At 38.6% G+C, this 23,050-nt stretch overlaps 1 protein-coding gene across 4 annotated transcripts in view; it reads left to right on the forward strand.

Annotated features, from left to right (window-relative positions):
• Positions 1-22,170, forward strand: part of SOX6 (SRY-box transcription factor 6) — a 408,021-nt gene extending 385,851 nt beyond the window's left edge. For 3 of the 4 annotated variants that reach the window (XM_068988346.1, XM_068988347.1, XM_068988349.1), the window contains 3 exons: positions 8,989-9,222; positions 11,716-11,932; positions 21,867-22,170. In XM_068988346.1, the coding sequence (XP_068844447.1) occupies positions 8,989-9,222; positions 11,716-11,932; positions 21,867-22,170 (755 nt within the window). The remainder of the gene's footprint in view (positions 1-8,988; positions 9,223-11,715; positions 11,933-21,866) is intronic. The other variant, XM_068988348.1, reaches the window with a different exon arrangement.
• Positions 22,171-23,050: the final 880 nt, after the last annotated feature.

The raw sequence follows: 23,050 nt of genomic DNA on the forward strand, positions 1-23,050 counted from the left end.
ATGATCATTAGATAAGACTACACTGAATTTTTTTTTTAGCAGCCTAAAGATAAGTCTTCTAGTCTTCATTGTTTCTAATAAATAATCAGCCATAAGTTGTATTACTGTCTCATTTTATGTATTATGTGTCCTTTTTCTCTAGCATTTTCCCTTTGTCTTTGGTTTTCAGCAGTTTGACTAATGTTTAGGTATGGTTTTCTTTGTATCCTGCCTGTGGTTGTCTGAATGCCTTGAACCTATAAGCTGTTTTTTTTTTTTTTTTACCAGATTCAGGTAAGTTTCAGACCACGTTTCTTCAAATATTTTTCTGTCACAATCCTCTTTCCTCTTTCTAGAATTCCGGTTACACATATTTTAGGACAATATATTGTTTCACATACTGCAAAGTCTCTGCTTACTTTTTTAGCTTTTTCTCTTTCTGTTTTGAGACTAGCTAATTTCCTTTGATGTATTTTCAAGATCACTGACCCTTTATTCTGCACTTGAAAATGCTATGAAGTCCATTCAATGTATTTTCATCTCAAATATGTCTGTTAGTTCTAGAATGTCCATGTTTCTTTGTGTAGTTTCATTTCTCTTGTAAGTATCCCATTTATGCATTAATTATGATATTCTTTTTCTTTATATACTTGAACATATGTTTTAATGACTACTTTAATGTCCTCATTTGCTAATTACATTATTTGAGCCATCAGTTTCTATTGATTTTTTTTTTTTTTTATGAGGGTGGAATGGTCTCTGGGTCACATTTTCCTGATTGTTTGCACAACTAGTGATTTCTTTATTATTATTATACATTGTGGATTACAAATTATAGAGACTCTGGCTTCTATTATCTTTCTCTGTTAAGAATGTTATTTTTTGTTCTAAGAGGCAGTTAAATTGATCTCTTTGAAATTGTAGAGGCTTAGTTTTGCATGTTAGATGGTGACTGTTTCAATTTTGTCTTTAGTCCTAGAGTGAATCCTTAGTCTTGGCATGTAGTCTTTATTCCACGAGTGATCCCTCTGGGGTTTCAGTGGAAAGCCTGAGTTTTTCATGGATACTTTCTTACTTGGTAGGATTCAAATCCAAATTCTGTTTAACTTGCAGTGGGCATCAGCTGAAATTTCCTCTTAGATTTTTCAGATATACAGACCTGATTTCCACTGGAATCACTGAAATCATCCCTATACCTGTGAAGTTCAGGTGACAGTCACTCAGAAGCCTCAGACTAACTTTCCTGATACATTAGGCCAATGAAGACTGATCTGTTACATTCTAGCCACTCCATGCTAAATAGACTGGGGAATGTCTTCATGGAAAAGCTATAAAAGCAGGGTTTTTACTCATTGATATTTCTTTCTTTCTGAGAGTCAATCCTCTCCAGTTTCTTCTTAATTTTGGTAGAGCTCAAGTACCTTCAATTAGTTGTTTTTCTATGTTTTTTTTTTCTCCAGAATTTATAATTATTATCTGATTAAAGGTTAGTCTGATATAAGTTATACTGCCATTACCAGAACTGGATCCCAGAAGAGAATCTTTTGTGCTAATATTTTACTTACATTCATTCTGTCTGGCAAAATGTAAATCTTAATGGGCTTTTGAGAAGGTATTTATTCTCTTACTTTTCTCTATTCTTTATTTCCAATTCACTAGTAATCACTGAGACTATTCAGTGGTAATTTCTAATTTGGCTTCCATTTTGATATCTTCTATTTGTTCATGTCCCTACCCTGCTTTTTTAAAAACCTTAAAGACTTCTTGACTTTATAGTTAAGGTACTTGGCAATCTTGCCCCTACTTACTTTCTGAATTTAATCTCTTGACATTCCCTTATTTTTTTAATTTAAATAAACTCAAGCCATAACCAGATTCTTTCTATTCCTTAAAACCCTCTATGCCTTTGTTATAACTCTGTCTTTATATTCACACATTCTGCAGCCTAGAATGCTTTCACACTCATGAAAAGTGAAAGTATTAGTCACTTAGTCGTGTCCAGCTCTTTGCGACCCCATGGACTATAGCCTACAGGGCTCCTCTGTCCATGGAATTGTCCAGGCAAGAATACTGGAGTGAGTAGCCATTCTTTTCTCCAGGGGATCTTCCTGATCCAGAGATCAAACTCGAGTCTCCCACATTGCAGGCAGATTCTTTATTGTCTGAGCCACCACACTTATACCTGCTGGTAAATTCTCACTCTTCCTTGAAGATGCTACTTAAGCAGTACTTGCTCTCTGCAGCTTACATATTATTCACCTCTGTCCACTCCAACAACATTAATAGCCTCTCTTCTCTGCTTTCATAGTATTTTGAAATTACCCATGTTAGCACTTACAATGTTTTGTAATTTTCTATTTCTGCATCTGTTTCCCTTACTGGACCAGATTCCTTGAAAACAAGGCACATGTATTTATCTTTGTATCTTCTGTCACAATGCTGGGTACATCTGAAACTTGTCAGAGTGTTTGCTGAATTAATGCATACATAAATGATTCCTAAGCACATTATAGAATTTGCCAAAGTTCCTCCTTAGGGAGGACTTTATATATGCACAAATCCACACCAAACGCTTACTCATTCACTCACATAACCTTTGGAATTTACCCAGGAAGGGGGCCTCTTTAGGATTAGTTCAGGACCATTGCCATAGGCTATGATGGTTAAACTAGCCTTCTTTCCAACCCACCTGGAAAAACTCAACTTTCTGTATTCTTTTTAAATCGTTTACATCATAGATCCCTAAGGAAGTTTTTGCCTTGGCAATTTCTGCTTTTCCCCCCATTGAATATCTTTTTGCATCTAACTGAAAGTTTGGCTTTATACAAGCTGATAGGGGAGACAAGAATGAATTAACCAGTCTGAGCCCCTTCAGGGAAATGGAGAGAACAGGAATTCCTGGAGTTAATGGAACTAGTGCTTTTCCTTGTTGCCTGGTGTGGTACTGTTGGCCTCCTGTTATTTAGGAATGGTGTTGCTGATAATTAAAGACTCTTAGGTCAGCTGGAAAGCAGTAGTCTCCAAGTACATAGCTGTAGGTCTAGGCATCTTCCAACTGCTGTTCATGAGAAGACATATTATGAATATTGAACTCACAAATGATCCCTCTGCTATTAAAAGTAAAAAATCTGCCTCTTAGAATTATGAGCTATTCCCTAGGATAACTCTGGATTCTGACACAGAGCATTGGCTATTTTAGAATGAAATGCTTCCCCCACCCCTTTTTTAACTTGATGTTATTTTTCAAAGTAAATGGGCAGTATGAAGTCACATTTGATATGTAGATTCTAAAGTTAATTATAGCAGAGAGTCAATTTTAGGCTTCAAATTTTCAGACTAACTGCATACCTTTTAAAAATAATACTATATAGTATTATATAGAATTTTCCTTATCTGTTTAAAAGAGCTTTCTTAATATACAGTCTCTACTTTTAAATTTCTGAGTTTATATGCATGTATGCAGTCATATGTGTTTTTATTACTACAACAATAATTCCCTTACCAGTTTGTTTCACGAAGCAGCTTAGAGAAGTTATGACCCTTTTATATTTTCTTAAAATTCTGACTCTAATCATATATCATATATCAGATTCAATTTAAAAGTAGTTTCAAATCTTGGTCTCTCTAGATAAGTCTCCTCTCTTCCCAAACCTTGGTTTATTAATACACCACTTCTAGTTTTAACTTGAAATATCCCATTCATTTTTCAGTTGACTCCAAGCACTTGGGAGAGAGAAAAGGAGACAAGAAAAAAGAGATGTATATACACCCTGACGTTTCCTATTTCTACTTTCTTAATTCACATTTCTATACTATGTGCTGTGCTTAAATTTCTCAATATCTGGGAGCATTTCTTGTGAGACGAGAGATCTTCTGTGTAATTCAGTGTCAGTTGGTGTCATGTAAATATGTATTATGGGAGGACAGACAAGGTCACTGCAGGACAGTTGGTGGGGTGAGAAGTGAACTCTCTTCCTTGGAGAAGGTAGAATTTAGTTAGGCAAAAGTGAGTAGGAAGGATATACTAAGACTGCGATATGGAATGAGAGGGAGAGAGATTGAGCATCGGCATGAACATATTTGGGAGAATCAATTGATATGTAGCAGAGGTGGCACTAGTGGCAAAGAACCCACCTGCCAACGCAGGAGACATGAAAGATGCAGCTAGACCCCTGGGCCGGGAAGATGCTCTGGAGGAGGGCATGGCAACCTACTCCAGTGTTCTTTCCTGGAGAACCCCATGGACAGAGGAGCCTGGTGGGCTGCAGCCAATAAGGTCGCAAAGAGTCAGACATGACTGAAGTGACTTGGCATGCACATACCGAACATCGACTGAAACCAGAGTCTAAAAATCTACCATGATCAGTCTGCAGGAGATTAAAACTTCTCATTTACAATGAAACACATCTTGTAAGTAAGTAAATAAATGGAAGCTGGCTGTTTGGTGTTGATAGAGGTGAAGAAAAGCCGTGACAGTAAAAGCAGACCCTGGATGTTAATCACCTGTAGCACAGTAGTTGACTTAGGATAATACTGGAATGTTTTTGTATCTGACATTCTCCACAAGCCTGTCTCCTGTGTATGCATGCAAGTATATAAATTGCTGAATTCATGTCAGTTGTAAAGTAATGGCACTGAGGACATCATAAATTACCATGGTGATCCTCAGGAGAAGACACTGTCGTATCTGAATGAGTGTTTCACTTCCAGAGTAATGTATGCCTTCATCTGGCCCAGCAGTCAGCATATTGCCCTGCGTTGATGGATATTGTCAGCTGGAAGCTACACTACATTTCACTGCACAATAAACATGGCTGTCAAACCCATATAAAGTGAAATCAATTTATCCTGTATGGTCAGTGCATTTTAAATGAAATTAATGTACTGTGGGTATGGTGGCAAAAAGGTAGCATATTAGTTATGCATCTTGGGATTTGAGACTTTTCATGTAAGGGATGATTCTGTCTACTAGGCCTCAAAGAAGGGCTGTATATAAAATGTGTTATTTTGCATGGTCTTCAGAAAGGGGCCCCTCTCCCCTTCTTCATGTTTAGAAAAGAAATGATAATATTAGCCAGTTCGGCCCTTTTATCCTGTCTTTTGTTTGCAATAAATGATGACCGTATTTGCCAAATAATAGTGTACTTTAATGTTCTAATTTATTACTAGCTATGACACAAACAAATTTCTAGTTAATCAGGTAGCTGGAAATAGAGTAGAAGGGCAGAGATGAATTGGATCATATCTTACCTGTGTAATCACTCCACTGAGCTGAAAGGATTTGCTTTTTCTAAAATGTAGAGATGTAGGTTTTAATGTATATTTTGCTTCTAAACTTTCAGGAGTAGGCTCTCCTGTTTATGCAGTAGAATACCTGGCTAAGCCCATCAGTCCAACTTTACATTTAACTATAGGGGTTCTCAGTCTATAAGGAAATATTTAGTGGTTGCCACATGTAAAGCATGTACATCAGTATGTCATGCTGGCAGGGGGTATGAAAACAAGCAAGAGCTATGTAGGTTCTTTCATTCACTCGTTCATTAATTGAATGTATTTCACTAACTGAAACTTTATATGCCATGTGCGTTATTGGAACCTAGAGATACAGCAGTGAAGGAGAGCCAGTTCCCACCATATTCTCAAAGGACTTTTAATCTAGTGGGATATTGTGGTCACTAGGCTTCCCAGGTGGTGCTAGTGGCGAAGAACCCACCTGCCGATGCAGGAGACACAGGATATGTGGGTTTGATCCCTGAGCCTGGAAGATCCGCTAGAAAAGGGCATGGAAACCTACTCCAGTATTCTTGCCTAGAGAATCCAATGGACAGAGGAGCCTAGTGGCCTACAGTACATAGGGTTATAAAAAGTCAGACACAACTGAAGCAGCTTAACACGTACTATGGTGATGTCTTTGGAAACCATGAAATATCAAGAATTTAGAAACAGTTTCATAGGGGTGTGTGGCTCAGGTGGTAAAGAATCTGCCTGCAGTGCAAGAGACCTGGGTTCAATCCCTGGGTTGGGAAGATTCCCTGGAGAAGAGAAAGACTACCTACTGCAGTATTCTGGCCTGGAGAATCCCATGGACTCTAGTCCATGGGACTGCAAAGAGTTGGACACGCCTGAGCGATATTCACTTTCATAGGGATGTTAAAGAATTATCCTCATGCAGCAGAAAAATATATCAGAACCCTTGAAATGACTGCCTTTTAGTCTATTACTTTTGTATATGAGTTGAAAACGGAACATTTTTGTCCTTGGAATTCAGGCAAGAATACTGGAGTGGGTAGCCATTCACTTCTCCAGGGAATCTTCCTGATGCAAGGACTGGACCCAGGTCTCCTGCATTGCAGGCGGATTCTTTATCATCTGAGTCTCCAAGGAAGCCAGATAAGTAGTTGTTGTCATTGTTGTTTAGTTGCAGAGCCATTTCCAACTCTTTGCGAACCCATGAACTGCAGTATGCCAGGCTTTCTTGTCCTTCACCATCGCTGGAGCTTGCTCAAACTCCTGTCCATTGAGTCCATGATGCCATCCAACCATCTTGTCCTCTGTCATCCCCTTCTCCTCCTGCCTTCAATTTTTCCCAGCATCAGTGTCTTTTCTAATGAGTCAGCTCTTCACATCAGGTGGCCAAAGTATCGGAGTTTTAGCTTCAGCATCAGTCTTTCCAATGAATGTTCAGGACTGATTTACTTTAGGATTGACAGGTTTGATCCCCTGCAGTCCAGGGAACTCTCAAGTCTTCTCCAACACCACAGCTCAAAAGCATCAATTCTTCAGTATTCAGCCTTCTTTATGGTCCAACTCTCACAATCATACATGACTACTGGAAAAACCATAACTTTGACTAGATGGACCTTTTTCGGCAAAGTAATGTCTCTGCTTTTTAATACTCTCTCTAGGTTTTTCATAGCTTTTCTTCCAAGGAGCAAGCATCTTTTAATTTCATGGCTGCAGTCACCATCTGCAGTGATTTTGGAGCCCAGGAAAATAAAGTCTGTCACTGTTTCCATTGTTTCTTCATCTATTAGCCATGAAATGATGGGACCAGATGCCATGCACTTCTTTTTCTGAATGCTGAGTTTTAACCCAGCTTTTTCACTCTCCTCTTCCACCTTCATTAAGAGGTTCTTTAGTTCCTCTTTGCTTTCTGCCATAAGGGTGGTGTCATCTGCATATCTGAGGTTATTGACATTTCCTCCAGCAATCTTGATTCCAGTTTGTGCTTCATCCAGTCCGACATTTCACATGATGTACTCTGCATATAAGTTAAATAAGCCTTGACACTCTCCTTTCCCAATTTGGAACCAGTCTGTTTTTCCATGTCCAGTTCTAACTGTTGCTTCTTGACCTACATACAGATTTCGTTGGAGGCAGGTGAGGTGATCTGGTATTCCCATCTCTTTAAGAATTTTCCAGTTTGTTGTGATCCACACAATCAAAGGCTTTGGCATACTCAGTAAAGCACAAGTAGATGTTTTTCTGGAATTCTCTTACTTTTTCTATGATCCAACGGAAGTTGGCAATTTGATCTCTGGTTCCTCTGCCTTTTCTAAATCCAGCTTGTACATCTGGAAGTTCTCATACTGGTGAAGCCTGGCTTGGAGAATTTTGAGCATTACTTTGCTAGCTTGTGAAACGAGTGTGATTCTTTATTGTCTGAGCCTCCAGGGAAGCCCAATAAGTAGTTATTAAGTATCTGTTTTATGGAAAATCCTGGGGATACAAAAATGAGTACAACATAAACACTAACTTTAGGGGTCTCATAAACCTGGGGGTAGAATGGAAATAATTAAGATGATCACCAAAAAAAAGAAAGAAAAGGAATTTCTTTGGCACCGGAAAAAAAACATTAAAAAAGAGAAGAATGAATGCAGCCTGGGAGGCATCATTGCAAATGCTCTTCCTCTGGCCTGAATTACCCTACCCATCTGTCTTTACTGGGCAGTAAAGACTCCCCTATTCACATGCTAATTCCCATTTGTCTTCCAAGATTCAGATTAGACGTCACCTTTAATAGGAGGCATGTTGACTGTCCCCTCTGCTGGTGCCCTCTTGATGTCCTGTTTACTTCAATATTAGAGCACTTACCATATATTCCATTATGACTGTCTGTTTGGGGTCTGTCTCCTCCCCAAACTGTGAGCTCCTTTAAAAGCAGCTGTTTTATTCACTTGCTGTTTTATTCACTTTTGTAAACCTAGTACTTGGCATAAAGCCAAACTCATAGTAATTGCTCAGTTAATTGTTTAAATCGAATCATTTATTTAATTCATGAAACACACCACATTTAAATAGGCCTTAAAGGATGAGTGGGATTTAGCTTGAAGAAGTAAGAGAAGGAGCTTCCAGCCAGTGAGGGGAGCACTGGCCAAAGTACAGTATTGTGAAAGAGAATTCTTCTGGGGTAAGAGATAGTTTGAAATGGCTGCGATGTTTAGCACATGAGGCTAAAATCATAGGTAAGAGCCTACTTTTGAAGGGAGAAATCACAGCAGGAAATGTGGTGTGCATGCTAAGTCACTTCAGTCGTGTCCGACTCTGAGACGCTATGGACTGTAGCCCACCACGCTCTTCTGTCCATGGGATTCTCCAGGCAAGAATACTGGAGTGGGTTGCTGTGCCCTCCTCCAGGGAATCTTCCCAATCCAGGGATGGAATCCGTGTCTTATGTCTCCTGCTTTGGCAGGCAGGATCTTTAGCATTAGCGCCACCTGGGAAGGCAAAATAATGCTTTATTGTCAATTGGAATTGATTGTAGTAAAAATGTACTAGGCATTTAAAAACATGCAAAAGTAATTCTGCCCAGTGTATCTTTGAGACCTACCTCAGAAGAGCCTGTAGAATTGTCATCTGCAACTGTATCCTGCTTCCAAGAGTTCATTTAAAAAGAAGTTCATTAAAAAGTTGCTAGGGAAAGCAACTGAACCAGGTGGCAAGTTGTGTTACATTATCCAGATAATAATGCTTTGCACCTGTCTTGTTCTTCCTGCCCTGACATTACAGGAAGTAAAGCAATGAATGGCTCTGCAGCTAAACTACAGCAGTATTATTGTTGGCCAACAGGAGGTGCCACTGTGGCTGAAGCACGAGTCTACAGGGATGCCCGAGGCCGGGCCAGCAGCGAGCCACACATCAAGCGACCAATGAATGCATTCATGGTTTGGGCAAAGGATGAGAGGAGGAAAATCCTTCAGGCCTTTCCTGACATGCATAACTCCAACATCAGCAAAATCTTAGGTGAGTGCAGCCACTGATGCTGGTTATGTATCCAATGGGTGGAAAGAAGGGTCCTGACATGACACCTAAGGGAGACTGTGGTGTGCAGATATTAGGTGTCACTCAGCAAGCTGCCCCAGGAGACTGCCATCGTCTCTTCACTCTTCACCCTGCACCGCTGCATTTAGGTTCAGGAGTTAGTACATCCACCAGGTGCCAGGGCAGGACTGACTAAACACTTATTTTAGAGACAAAACTATTTATTGTATGTGTTAATAGGACAACTCTGAGAGGTCACTGCTAATTAAGAATCATAAAGACAGGCTTTATCTCCTTTCCTTAGTCTTTTAAAATCTTTCAGTTGCTATGAAACCCTGGAAACACTCAGAGTTTTCTGCTTTAGTGTTCTTGGGTTCATATGTCCTTCTGAAAGAACTCACCAAGGACTAAGGGTGAGCCCCCAAATAGTGTGAAATTTATGGAGTGTAGAACAGTGCCTCTAATGATAACTTTAAAACTTGTAAAATAAAACTACATTTACTTTAATAAGATATGACTAGTTCAGATTTCATAGCAGTGAGTTGAACACATAGACCACAGGCTAACTTGCCAGAGTGATTCTCCTGTTTCTCTGGATTAAACTCAATCCTTTTTCTATTAGTGTAAAGCTTGCCTCGTGCAGATTATACAGTGTGGAATTATTGTACTCAACATATTGAATGTATTTTATTCAACATGCAGCATTGCAGTCAACATGTTTCCTCTTTAAAAAGAAAAAACACAGAAGGCACTGTTCTATTTAAGCTGTCATGATGTGACAGAATCTCAAAGGGAGCTGTTTAAGAAGCTGAAAAACATTAGAGACTTAAGCTGTGGTTTTCTTTTTTAAAATGTTTTGTTCAAAAGCAATAAATATTTAACCTGAGTAAATATCAGTGATCTGGACATACACAAATACACATGTTTTGTCACTGTATAAATAATTTAACTTGATTCTGAGACAGTTGAGGCAGTGACCCCTATGAAAATTTAGAACATGCATAAGATCAAATAGTGTTAAAATGTTAAAATAGTTTTTCCCTTTTTCTTTTTGATGTTTGAATTTCAAGGTAGATACTAAAAATCATTACAATTAAGTGGAGTTTTATTTTTAGACTTTCAGAGATATATATCAGGGCATCATTCTTATGAATTTAAAGACCTTTCAAACCATGATGGATATATTAAATTTTTTCTAATTAATAGATATTCCAAAGAAAATTATTATTTTTCTGTCCCTAAATTTTGATATCTAACTTTGAAATTTTCTCTTTTTTGGCCATTTTATTAGCAGTATTAGTAAGCTCACCGATGGGCACAGAACCTCTCTGTTTCCATGTTGGCAGCTGAGGGGAATCTATATTATTGATGTGCATTCTGTGAAAAAAAATTAAGAGTATAGTAAGTGTATTCATTAAAGTGTAAACTTTTAAGCACAAGCATTTTTAAGAGCACCAAAAATCCTCCATTAACTGGGGCTTTAAGCTGCTGGGAGCCAGCTGAACACAGAGATCCTTGTCCGTGTAGACTTTCTACACAACTTTTGCACAACAATCAGGAAAACAGGGATGGATGTGCTATTAAAACAGACCAGGATATTGCTGGCTACAGAGAATATTTGTACAACTTTTCCATTTGTTTATATATGAAAAATCTCCACCGAAGAACAGCTAGCATCCAGTCAGCACAGCTGTTACCGCTTTATTCACTAGCGACACACAAAAATGCAATTTGATACACGTAAAAAAACACATCCCTTCTTCGTCAAGTGTTTAGATAATTCTTTATAAACAATATTAGAGAAGTGAATACTTTTCCTTCTTCCTGTATAAACCGTATTAAAAATTTCTTACTTTTATTGGTATGGCTTTGAATGAATTGTTTAGAGTACTTGAAAATGGTATATATAATTCCAACTGTACCTTCCGGTTCTAAAGTTATAACTTCTTGAGTAGAGTTTAGGCTTTTTAATTACCTCAGGCCAGGGGAGACAGTGTGCACCTTAGGTTTTTATATATGGAAGAATATCAACATTTGCTAACATCTTATCAAAGGATAGCTTCGCCAAAGGTGCTTGGAGTGTTAGAGTTGTTTCAATTACTGGAACCTAGAGAGTTGTTCCTGAGTATTCTGTCCAAAGTATACTTAGGAAATTCAGGTTTTTAACCCTATGCAGATAGGTGGGGAAATGACCTTGATGTAGAGATGATCTTTAAGTAGCAAAGACATGTTTTAAAACGATATACTTATTGTAGCATCAGATTTTAAATTATTGAGAAAAATAATGTAATAAATGGTCGCATCCAATTACTCTTTGCTCTGTCATCTAAAATGCTAGTTGTGAGGCTGGATGACATGTGGTAATAGGAGATACTCAGAGCCCAGGTGGGTGAAGTGGCGGGAAGGTAGACACAGTATTCACCAGGAGTAGGTTGCCTTGACCACTTGGTACTTAAAGGCTATGTTTGTGTCTAGGATCTCGTTGGAAATCCATGTCCAACCAAGAAAAGCAACCTTATTATGAGGAGCAGGCCCGGCTAAGCAAGATCCACTTAGAGAAGTACCCGAACTATAAATACAAACCTCGACCGAAACGCACCTGCATTGTCGATGGCAAGAAGCTCCGGATTGGGGAATACAAGCAACTGATGAGGTCTCGGAGACAGGAGATGAGGCAGTTCTTTACTGTGGGGTAAGTGTTCCTGCATTCAGCCACCTGGGCTTTCCTGTCCCAGTAAGAAACCACAGGATGGCTACTGGCAGTGTGTCTGCGAAGGAGATTAGGGCAAGGAGGAGGTTGTGATAGATGGGGCCTATCAGGACTACACAACCTGGCAGCGTGGCTCCCGCTCAAATCAAAAGAAATGCAACAGATTGCTCGCAACTGATTACCCCTTTCATTGTCTCTCAGACTCATCTGAGATATTCAGTGCCCACACACAAAGTTTCTGGTAGTTTATTTAAGTAGACAGAGAGAGAGAGAGAGAGAGGAAAAAAAAAAAAAAACTAACCTTAAGAAATCCCCAGAAGCTTTCCAGCTTCTCTGGGTGGTGCTTCTGACTCTAATCACAATAGTCTGCTTTTGTTGTGGGATCTACCACAAGATAATTGGCCTTGACATTGGTTAGAGGACCTCATTTTTGGCATAAGATCCAGAACTCCTGTTGCAGTAAATTATTCTGTGGTAGAAGCAGTAACAATGTGGATTTTTCTTGCTTAAATCAGAAACTAGGCATGTTTTTGATATCTTCAAGTCTGATTTCATGTCATTTTGTTTAAAAATTAGGTAATAGATTTCTGGTATAAATTTCGACTTGGCTGACTGGCTGTCTGCATTTAAAAGAGGCCTCTTGTAACCACAGTCATCAGAATTAAGTGGGGATACAGATGCCTATATGTTCCAGCACACTCAGACCTAGAAGCCCAGGGGGGTGGCAAACCAGAGGACTGTTCTGGAGGCCCCGGCCTGAGGCAGCTGGAATCGGACTGGAGAGACACTTAGGAAGGGCTTGAGAGAGAGAAGTGGAAGAAGTAGAGAGGAATTTGTGTTCACTGTTGACTGGAAGGGGAACTAAGGAGCTGTGCTGTGTCAAGAACATAAGAAAGCTTCACTTGAGGTGAAGAAAAGAGATGCCTTAAAGGAGGAGTAAAGAACCTCTTATTTTTAAGGACGTTAAAAAAATAATAATAACCTCATGGAACAAAAGGTTGGTTTCAGAAGCATGTGTCTGAAAACAGAAAACTAATTTGGAAAGGTAAATAGAATACACACACACAAAAAGGCCAATGACAGCAGTCTGGGTCACTATACACTACACTAGAGTGTCCTAGGGAGAAGCCTGGGCTTCAGCACTTGCTTCAGACACTGACTGTGCCATCTGCTTGGGCAAGTTATTTAACTTTTCTAAGCTTCTGTTTTCTCATGTGTGAAGTGAAACAAATAATAGTACCTGTCTCAATAAGGCAATGCTTTTAAAAATGCTTTGTATAATCTTAGTATAATATCGATAATGGTGAATTCCTATCATTAGTATCCTTATTAAACATGGATTTGCTATCACAGTAAAACTATCTTTTATATCACATTAGACAATCAATGACTATGCCTTCAGAATATGCCTGAGTCCTGTGTGAGGAATGGCACAGTCTATGTATTATAGAACCTTTTTGAAGTAAAGTGAGGCTCAAATCCCTATTTGAGGATCCCTGTATATTAGCAGATGAAGATGTGCCAAAATAGGATATCAAATCTTTCTGTGTTATAAATGTTTACATTTTTTAAAAAGCAATGCTTTTAATTCCAAAAGTACAATACACTATAATTGGGCAATTCACATGCTAATTAGAGTATTTATGAAATATACCAAATCATAGTACACTTTAGGAAGTATAGTTGTAGGTAAGAAAATGTAGATTTAAGACCATATAATGTCTTCTTTTAATCCTGTTAGTGTATCCCTGAAGACGTATATAATCTCTTTTGAACAGAGAATCGAAAGTTTAAATTTGAGACATTTTCTCATTCCAATCTTTCTCTCCTGTCATGTCCCCTGTGTTGCATAGTGGGTCCCTTTTACCATAGTCTAGAAGATTAGCAAAAGCACCATTTTAGCTCCCTGATACTTATTTGAATATATGAGATGCAGTAATTCTATTTAGTCCCCTTTACGAAAGCAACATTGACAATAGCTCTGGATCAAAATACCTCAACACATAACAATGTATGTAAAATGAAACTCTAAAGCAACTCAATAGCATCTACCACTTATTGAATGCCTACTGTATATGAGGTATTTTAGGTATACAAACTACATAATCCTCTAAAATAAAGAAATTGAGGCTTTAAGAGGTCTGATGGCTACTGAGGGCTTCCAGGTAGCGCTTGTGAAAGAACCTACCTGCCAGTGCAGGTAGATGTAAGAGACGAGGGTTTGATCCTTGGGTTGGGAAGATCCCCTGGAGTGGAAAATGGTACCCCACTCCAGTATCCTTGCCTGGGAAATCCCATGGACAGAGGAACCTGGCAGGCTGAAGTCCATAGGGTCACACAGAGGTGGACATGACAAGCAATTTAGCACGCACTCATCGCTACTGAAAGGTGAGATGAAGTAAAGGATTAAATCAGGCCTCTGTCTCTGTCATGCCAAATGACTGAGAAACTGGCCTTACTACATTGCTTCAAAAGAGGCCTCACAGTCCAATTCTGCACAGTCGTGAGTATAATTATGCTCTTTGAGGAAGAGCTCCTGGAATCTAGAGAAAATAAGGTATTTTATTGTGGTATACAGTGGCATAAAAGAACTTTGAAATTTAGAGACTAAGGATCCTGATAGTGTAGGAGGTCTTTTGTGGAAGGCTCATTTTAAACTGAGGAATAGGGCTATGGATGTGCAAGCAATGGCCAGAATACTTTATTCTTTAATCTTCAAGGCTGAGTATTTTCCTCTGCCCAATTTTAATAATACTTGCTACATAAAGCCAGATATTGTTTCCACTTAAGAATTAGTATTCTCTTTTAAGTAGTTGTATTTGATAGATTATTAACTTCCTAGGGTTCATCTTTGGAAATTGATCTTCATTAGATGTGGGGTTATTACAAGAGGGAAAGACAAACAAGAAATTCAAAGATTTCTATTGACATCTTGAGGGAATGGGGATGAAATCAATTTTTATAGCTGATTTTGAAAAGATGTGCATAACTTTCAAGGCAATAATGTTACATACATGGCTCAACATTGCCATGCATTTTACTGATGATACAACTGGAAGGTCAGTGAGTTAGATTTTTTTTACTTAGCTCTTATGAAATGAATTTATCAATATATGAAACGGAGTAATGTCTCTAACCTTGGATTTAACCCTTTCAATTGATAGATTAAGTATCAGAGTTTTGTAATAATCCCAATAGGAGGACTATTAATGTTAAGATGATAATTAGGGTTCATAGAGCTACAACATTGTCTTTTCCCAAACAACTATGGCCAAATGAAATTTATTTCCAATTTGTTGAAGTTTTATTCAGTAATTTACCTCATAGAGAATTATGCAGATACTATGAAATATTAAAATTAGAGCTACTTTTTGAGTAACAATAATAGTAAATTATTGAATAATTATGCTGAGTTAATTATACCAATTATTGCAAACACAGAAACTTATAAGACCGGCAATATCATCCTCACTACAATGTTGAAAAACACAATATTCATAGATGTTAAATAATTTGTCCAAGGTCACGCAGCTAGTAAAGTGCAGAGCTAAGATTTAGACCAGGCTTATGTAAAACATCTTTCCTTTTCACCATTGCAATCATAAACTTTCAGTTAGAGCCTACGAATTGTTTAGAGACTGCATAGTGTAAGTGGTTAAGCACATCTATTCTGGAGCCAGACTGTTCTGGCTACAATACTAGACCTGCTTCTTCCTGGCTCTAGGAGCTAGTGCATTTGTTGTTGTTTAGTCACTAAGTCATGCCTGACTCTTGTGATCCTATGGACTGCAGCCCACCAGGCTCCTCTGTCTATGGGATTTCCCAGGCCAGAATACTGGAGTAGGTTGCCATTTCTTTCTCCAAAGGATCTTCCTAACCCAGGAATTGGACTTGCATCTCTTGCTTGGCAGGCAGATTCTTTATCACTGAGCCACCTGGGAAACCCATAGTGCCTTTCATTCTTCTGAACTCTCCACTTGCTCTTGAGAAACTTATTTAAACTCTGTGTACCTCAGTTTCCTCATATATAGAATGGGGATGACAATAATACCTACAACATCAGACCCTTCTGAAGACTGAATAACTTAATATATCCAAAGTGCTTGGACAATGTCTAGCACATAGTAAGTCCCAAATTAGAGCAAATATTCTTATTCTAGAGAAATGATACTATGTGTCAGGTATATATTTCATATTGTAAAGAATTATGTTCTACTGGATTGTGGTATAAGTGATTTGAACATTTGCCATCTTGATCTTAAAGAGGTTGAATCAAGCCTGTAAGATACTTACAAATTTAATTGAGTAGAATAGACTAGACATACTATTTTTAGTCTTTTCCTCCTATAGAGAAAGCTGGATTAGAATCTCTAATAGGTAATATAAAAAGATATGCAACTTCTAGGTTTATCTCCTGAGGAACAGACTTCATTGCCTTAATTTATAGATACTGTAAAAGTCTGAAGGATCAGCAAACAGGGCCTTTGACAACACAAATAAATAGTTCCATTGCAATTGCCAAAGCTAGATTATATATTCCAGGAATGTTCTTGGGATTTGGAAACCACAATGCTGGACTTTATCAGGGTCAACTCAAACTCTACTTGGGCTAGGAGGGAGGGTTCTTAGCCATCTCTACTCATATCAGCTACATATGTATACTTTTACAAACATCTACAACTTTTGTTTTGATGTGCACGTTCATTACTTGTAAAGCCCAATGCTTGCCAGCTATTCCTATTTGTAAAATCTGCAATGTTTGAATTTTGACTTTGCAATTGATCTGTAAAGGAAGGAAAAATGCTTTTCAGGAAAGTAATTTCCGATAGACAAAGCTTAAGCATGCTGGCTGGATTTTCCATTTTGTTAATTGATTAGTCAGTCAGTTGGTAACGGACTGGGCCTATCTGAAACCAGCTGTGGGCCTAACACTGTACTAAGTTGATATAGTACATTAATTCTATCCACAATGAGTTCTCAGAGAATGCTATAGTCAGAGAAGCCAAAGACGTACACGGATAGGTTAGCAAATAATAGTTTATTATACCTACACATGTACACATGCACACACAGAATACATTGCATGGTGCTCCATATGATGTATAATGAAGTACTAATTTCAATTATACAGATGAGCAATAAAGCTCAGAGGAAGGGAGATTACTACACATTAGGGCCAACTGTAGTCCATTCCTGAAGAAGGGGACTTGAGGTTTGGGTAGGGTCAGCCTGGTGGAAAGTACAGGTGAGTGAGTGAGTGTTCACTCAGTTGTGACTGGCTCTTTGAGACTCCATGGACTGTGGCCCACCAGGTTCCTCTGTTCATGGGATTCTCCAGGCAAGAATGCTGGAGTGGGCTGCCATCTCCTTCTCCAGAAGTACAGGTAGATATTCCTATTTTGGCATGAAGGAGAACATGAATATAAGGAAGAAATATGAAAGTGTTCAATAACACATAAAGAGGCTATCCTAGGAATTTTATCTGGCATTAAAGTAAGATATGTTGGGCAAAACAGTATTTTGGAAACTCTTGAAAGCTATACTCAAATTTTTTAGTCTATTTTTACGCTGATAATGACAATGAGGTATCAAGGCCAGCATAACAGTCAGCTTATGATTTTGTATCTTCAGAATCAATGGTAACCCAGAAGGGGCCTCTGTAGTCATTGTGGGAGTCCTTCTAAGTTCAGCTTGAACTCTTCTAGGGCTAGAGAGCTCACCACTTTCCAAGGGAGCCAGTTTCCTTATGGAACATCTTCTAAAGCTGGAAAGTTCTTTCTTCTTAACTAGGCCATACTCTGCCTTTCTGCTACTTTGTAAATTGGTTCTGATCCTCTTCTTTGGTCCATTCTAGAACAAATCTCTTCCTTTTGTGTGAAGAAAATCATTCAAGCATTTAAAGATAGTTATATTCACATTCCTCCTCCACTACCTTCTGCTCCCATAAGAGCATTACATCTTTTCTTCTCTAGAATGGGCTACCCAGCCTTTCACTTGTTTTCCCTTTATTCACTAGTTCATTCATTCATTCATTCATTTCATGTATTCAACAGATTTTTGTTGAGTGGTTCCTATGTTTCAGTTCAGTTCAGTTCAGTCACTCAGTCGTGTCCGACTCTTTGCGACCCCATGAATCGCAGCACGCCAGGCCTCCCTATCCATCACCAACTCCCGGAGTTCACTCAGACTCACGTCCATCGAGTCAGGGATGCCATCCAGCCCTCTCATCCTCTGTCGTCCCCTTCTCCTCCTGCCCTCAATCCCTCCTAGCATCAAAGTCTTTTCCTATGTTTCAGGCTCTGCCTAAACAGTGAAACATCTCAGTCTTTATCAGTGAAACATCCTATCTTCATGAAGCTTGCATTCTAGTGGGAGACACTGGACAATTAATGAGTGAATGAATAAATATCAGATAGTAGTAAGTGCCTTAGAACAAAGTAAATGAGGAAAAAGAGTAGGGAGTTTTAGAGGATGGAGTGCAATTTTAAAATGAGTGGATATAGATACCTCACTGAGAAGATAAACTTGAGCAAAGACCTGAAGAGGTGAAGGAGCCAGCCATGCAGATATCTGGGAGAGCTAGGCAGAACGAACAGGAACTGCAAAGATCTTGAGATGAGATTGAGTCTGGCTTGTTCAAGAAATAATGGGGTCAGAGCAATAGAAGCATAATGAGTAGGTGGGACGAGTACTAACTAGGTGTCAGAGGTAGTAGGGAGCCAGATTCTGAAAGGACTTGTTGGCCATTGTGAAGACTTTGAATTTGATTCTGGGTGAGATGGATGGACATTGAAGAGTTATAAGCAAAAGAGTATTGTGATATGACTTAGGTTTTAAAAAGATCACTCTATCTACAGGGTTGACATATTGTCAGAAGGGAATGTGCCCTGAACTAAGGAGGCAGACTCTTACAATAAAACAAATTAGAGTTGATGGTGGCTTAAACCAGCTTTGTAGAGCTAGAGGTGGCAGAAGTGGAGGGATTCTGAATATATTCCTGAGAGCAAACCAATAGGAGTTACTGATGGCTTGGATATAGGGATATAGGATTTGCCCCCACAGTCAGAAGATGAAGTACTCATTAACCAAGATCTGAAAGGCTATGAGAGGAGCAGGTATATGGGAGAATGATCAGCAGTTCAGTATTGCACCTTTAAGGTTGAGATGATATTTTTAACATACAAATCAGATAAGAAGTTTTATATGCATTTCTATCTTCAAGGAATGAAGGGGAATAGACCAGACAGGAAGTCGATGGGGGTTGTAGGCAGCGGGTGACACCATCTACTATCCCTCTACCATCTAGTAGTAGGCTTTTGAATATCTCCTGTCTCGCTTTCAGAAAGATGTTTTGTTTGTTTATTCTCAGTGTTCCATTACCAAGTTAATGTCCAAACACTGTTAAATATGTGCAACTCAGTGTAGAAGAGTTGGATTCTGATTCAGATTAAGTACTTTCCTGATAGTCTGAGCTTACCTTACTCACTCTAAGATTGATATCTAGTAGAGAATTTGAGAAATAAGAAAGATTTCAACTCCTGGAGATGGTACCTGTGCCACTTTGGACAACAACAAAAAATCTTTGGAACTTAATTGGTTACTTCATTTGTAAAATAGGGGAAGTGATATTTCTCTCTCAGACTTATTTGGGGATTAAAGAAGATAATGTAAAAACATCTAAGCATTATCCATAGCACATAACAAGAGGTCAATTCAAATTTATTTAATAGCTATATAGATATTTTGATTTTAAAATACTGCCAAAAATGACCACCTATTCTTTGCAAAAAGAAAATGTCCTTCATGAAAAGAAAATGTACCATTTGATAGTTTGCATATGAAACAAACTAGTTCTATAGTTTGGTAATGGAACACTAAGAGCAAACAAATACAGATTCATTTACCAAATTGGGAAATCTGTAAAATGGGTTAATATTGCAGTAAAAGTTTTCACTCTACACTCATTATGTGATTATGGCAAAAATATTTTTATTGCAATTATCCAAACTCAGTAAAAAAAAAAAATAATAATAATAATGAGGCATTTATTACCTTGGGTAGGTTAGCATAAAATTTAATTTGTGTCAATTTGCCCCAAACTTAGAAAGCAAGAAGTATACTGTTGTTAGAATTTGGTTCTATGAAAGGGAAGCCCATATTTTATCAGATGTTTCTACACATGGATTCAGATTTCTCTATCCTCTTCTTCGGTACAGTCAAAATATCACTGTGATCCATAGAAAACGGATCAATGTCAGGTGCTTAGTATCAGCTGGATGCCTATAGGCTCTGCAAGCTCAGGAATTTTTATGGAGTATAGTAAGCATAATGTATCTGTATACTGAATATCTTTAAAGGAAAAAATGATGGAATTCAAGTCAGGTGATCTAGCTTCAAATCTCAGCAGTGCTGGTTACTAAATATAGGATCTTAAGCAAGGTCTCATTTTCTTTATCTGAAAACTGGGGATAGTAATACCTCATGGAGTTACAATGTTAACTGGATGAGATAATCTATATGAAAATATTTTATGTTAGTTAAAGGTTAAGGCATCAATATTATGCCTCATAGTGTTTGACAGAGGTTGTTAAAGATAGCACTATCAGATACCCCACAGCGTGATTTTAGGCCGTTTCTGTCATTTCTCCTTCTACCAGGCTGGAAAGCATACAACCCTTGAGAAATTATACTCCTTCAGGATGTTAAAAAAATAGCTGGTAACTTAGTTAATTCTTCACAAATGCAGAGTATTTTCCTCTTAGATTGAGGTGGATAGAAAGTTTCAATGTAGGGGGGTTGGATAAGAATAGTTCAAGTGATCGACTAACCTGAAGTCAAGTGTTAAAAGGTGGAAGGACCTTCCAGGACTTGTGATCCCAGCTTTTGTAAATGGATGGAAACTGAGGCTCAGAAAAGAGTTACAAGGACAGTGTGAAGTGAGTTTATATTAATGTCCTTAAAGACTGAGAAGCACTTGGTGAATATTGCATCTAATATTGCATGGTTTCAGTCCTATTCTTCAACCCAGGTAGTAGGTCTTTCATGCTTTCAATATTTCAAGTTACAATGCCTCAAGGGAAACGAGAGACAGATAGCCATGTCTCCCTGCAGAGGGAGAGACTGACCTTTGTAAAGGCTCTGGTAAGTTTATTTGAACTTGAGTGACATGATGACGGACTGATCTGGTGTGACCAAGCCTTGGCACCTGCTAGGGTCTAGGATGAGGCAACGTGTGTCATTCTGTTAAGTAGCAAAGCTCTCAATGTTCTTCACTCCTGACTCCTTCAACCCTGGCTCCAGCCCAGGGCCACAGGAGTAATGACATCCAAGATGATCCTTCCATAATTAGGAAATAGAAGTTTCAACGAGCTTGCCTACAGGTTTAACCACAGAAATAAGTAGACATTTACATGGATACCAAATAATGCTTTACTGAATCTGACTCTGGGATGTATAGGATCCTTCCTCATCTTGATTTTTTCTTTGTACAACTCTCAAGCCAAGGTGAAAACATAAACCTGCTTAACAGTGTCGTTATAGTATGTCTCATGTTACCAGCCTATTTTTTTTTTTTTTTGTAATGTTCTGGGAGATCCTAAAAAAATGATCTCACAAGTAACTTTGTGGAGTTAACTACAGTATTTGTTCCAGATGCCAAGGGTTATCAAAGCTTTGCTTCCATGTTGCAAGACCATCAATAAGTTGCTCCATTGTATTGCTTAACCGCAACTACATCATCAGGGAGGTTTGCAGAACTCCTCCAGGAAACACCTTTGTCCCATTTCATCATTTGCTTACAATTTCAAACAGACTCCCCTCTGAGACTGTGTGAGGGATGAATTCCAAAGCCACCCAGAAGAACATGTGTATATAGATATTTCCCTCTGTTTTATTTTATGTTTTTGAATCTATACAGGCAGCAGCCTCAGATTCCAATCACCACAGGAACAGGTGTTGTGTATCCTGGTGCTATTACTATGGCAACTACCACACCATCACCTCAGATGACATCTGACTGCTCTAGCACCTCGGCCAGCCCAGAGCCCAGCCTCCCGGTCATCCAGAGCTCTTATGGTATGAAGACAGACGGTGGAAGCCTAGCTGGAAATGAAATGATTAATGGAGAGGATGAAATGGAAATGTACGACGACTATGAAGATGACCCCAAATCAGACTATAGCAGTGAAAATGAAGCCCCGGAAGCTGTCAGTGCCAACTGAGGAGTGTTTGTTTGCTGAATTAAAATACTCTGACATTTCACTTCCCCTCCCCCAACAAAAAAAGTTCTTAAAGAGCCCGCATGCATTTGTGGCTCCACAATTACATCAGCAGAATGGTCTTAATTGTTTCGTAAAGCGTGAGACAGATTAAGTTTTCCCTGATTTTTCATGAACTTGAGTTTTTTTGTCGTTATTGTTGTTGTTGTTGTTTTTTAATTTAGGTGAAGACATATTAAATATGAGACACCAGGACTTGAAAACTTATCTCAACCCATAGCTGTCTTACAAGTCTTATATTTTTGTCTTACTTTTTTCTTTTGGATGTTGATAAAGGTTTAAGTTACTGTTTTAGATGGGGTTAAACATTCTCACTCAGGTATGCTGTGCCGGCCTACAGGTTGTGAATGTGTTTTTATTCTGAATTATTTTAGAAAACAACTGAGAATTTCATATTGTGAAACAGAACAAGTCCACGGCGTGTGCAGCTGCATGCAGAGCATATTCAAAAGGCCTCGGAATTCCATTTTTCCACATGTAGAGTTAAACTTTGAATGTGCCAAACTTTTTCATAACTTTTGAATCTTAATATTTTGAAAGTCTTAAAGGAGACACTGCAAAGTCTTAGACAATCTTTGGCATCTTAAAATAAAATAGCAAACCACACATATTTTTTTTTTCCAGAAAATGGTAAAGTACTCAGGAATCTGGAGACAAGATATTGTAAGGAATGAACAAGGTTGCCACAGTGCATGTACCCAATCGTGTTTGCCTCTTGACGTGCCATCAGTGTGACGTGGTATGACGTGCACGCACTAGAGCGATCGCCACACCAGATATCGACACGGTGGTCTTCTCTGCCTGAGACCACCTCTCACTACAT

The sequence above is a fragment of the Capricornis sumatraensis genome, chromosome 16 (assembly GCF_032405125.1).
Source record: "Capricornis sumatraensis isolate serow.1 chromosome 16, serow.2, whole genome shotgun sequence".
Lineage (NCBI taxonomy): Eukaryota > Metazoa > Chordata > Mammalia > Artiodactyla > Bovidae > Capricornis > Capricornis sumatraensis.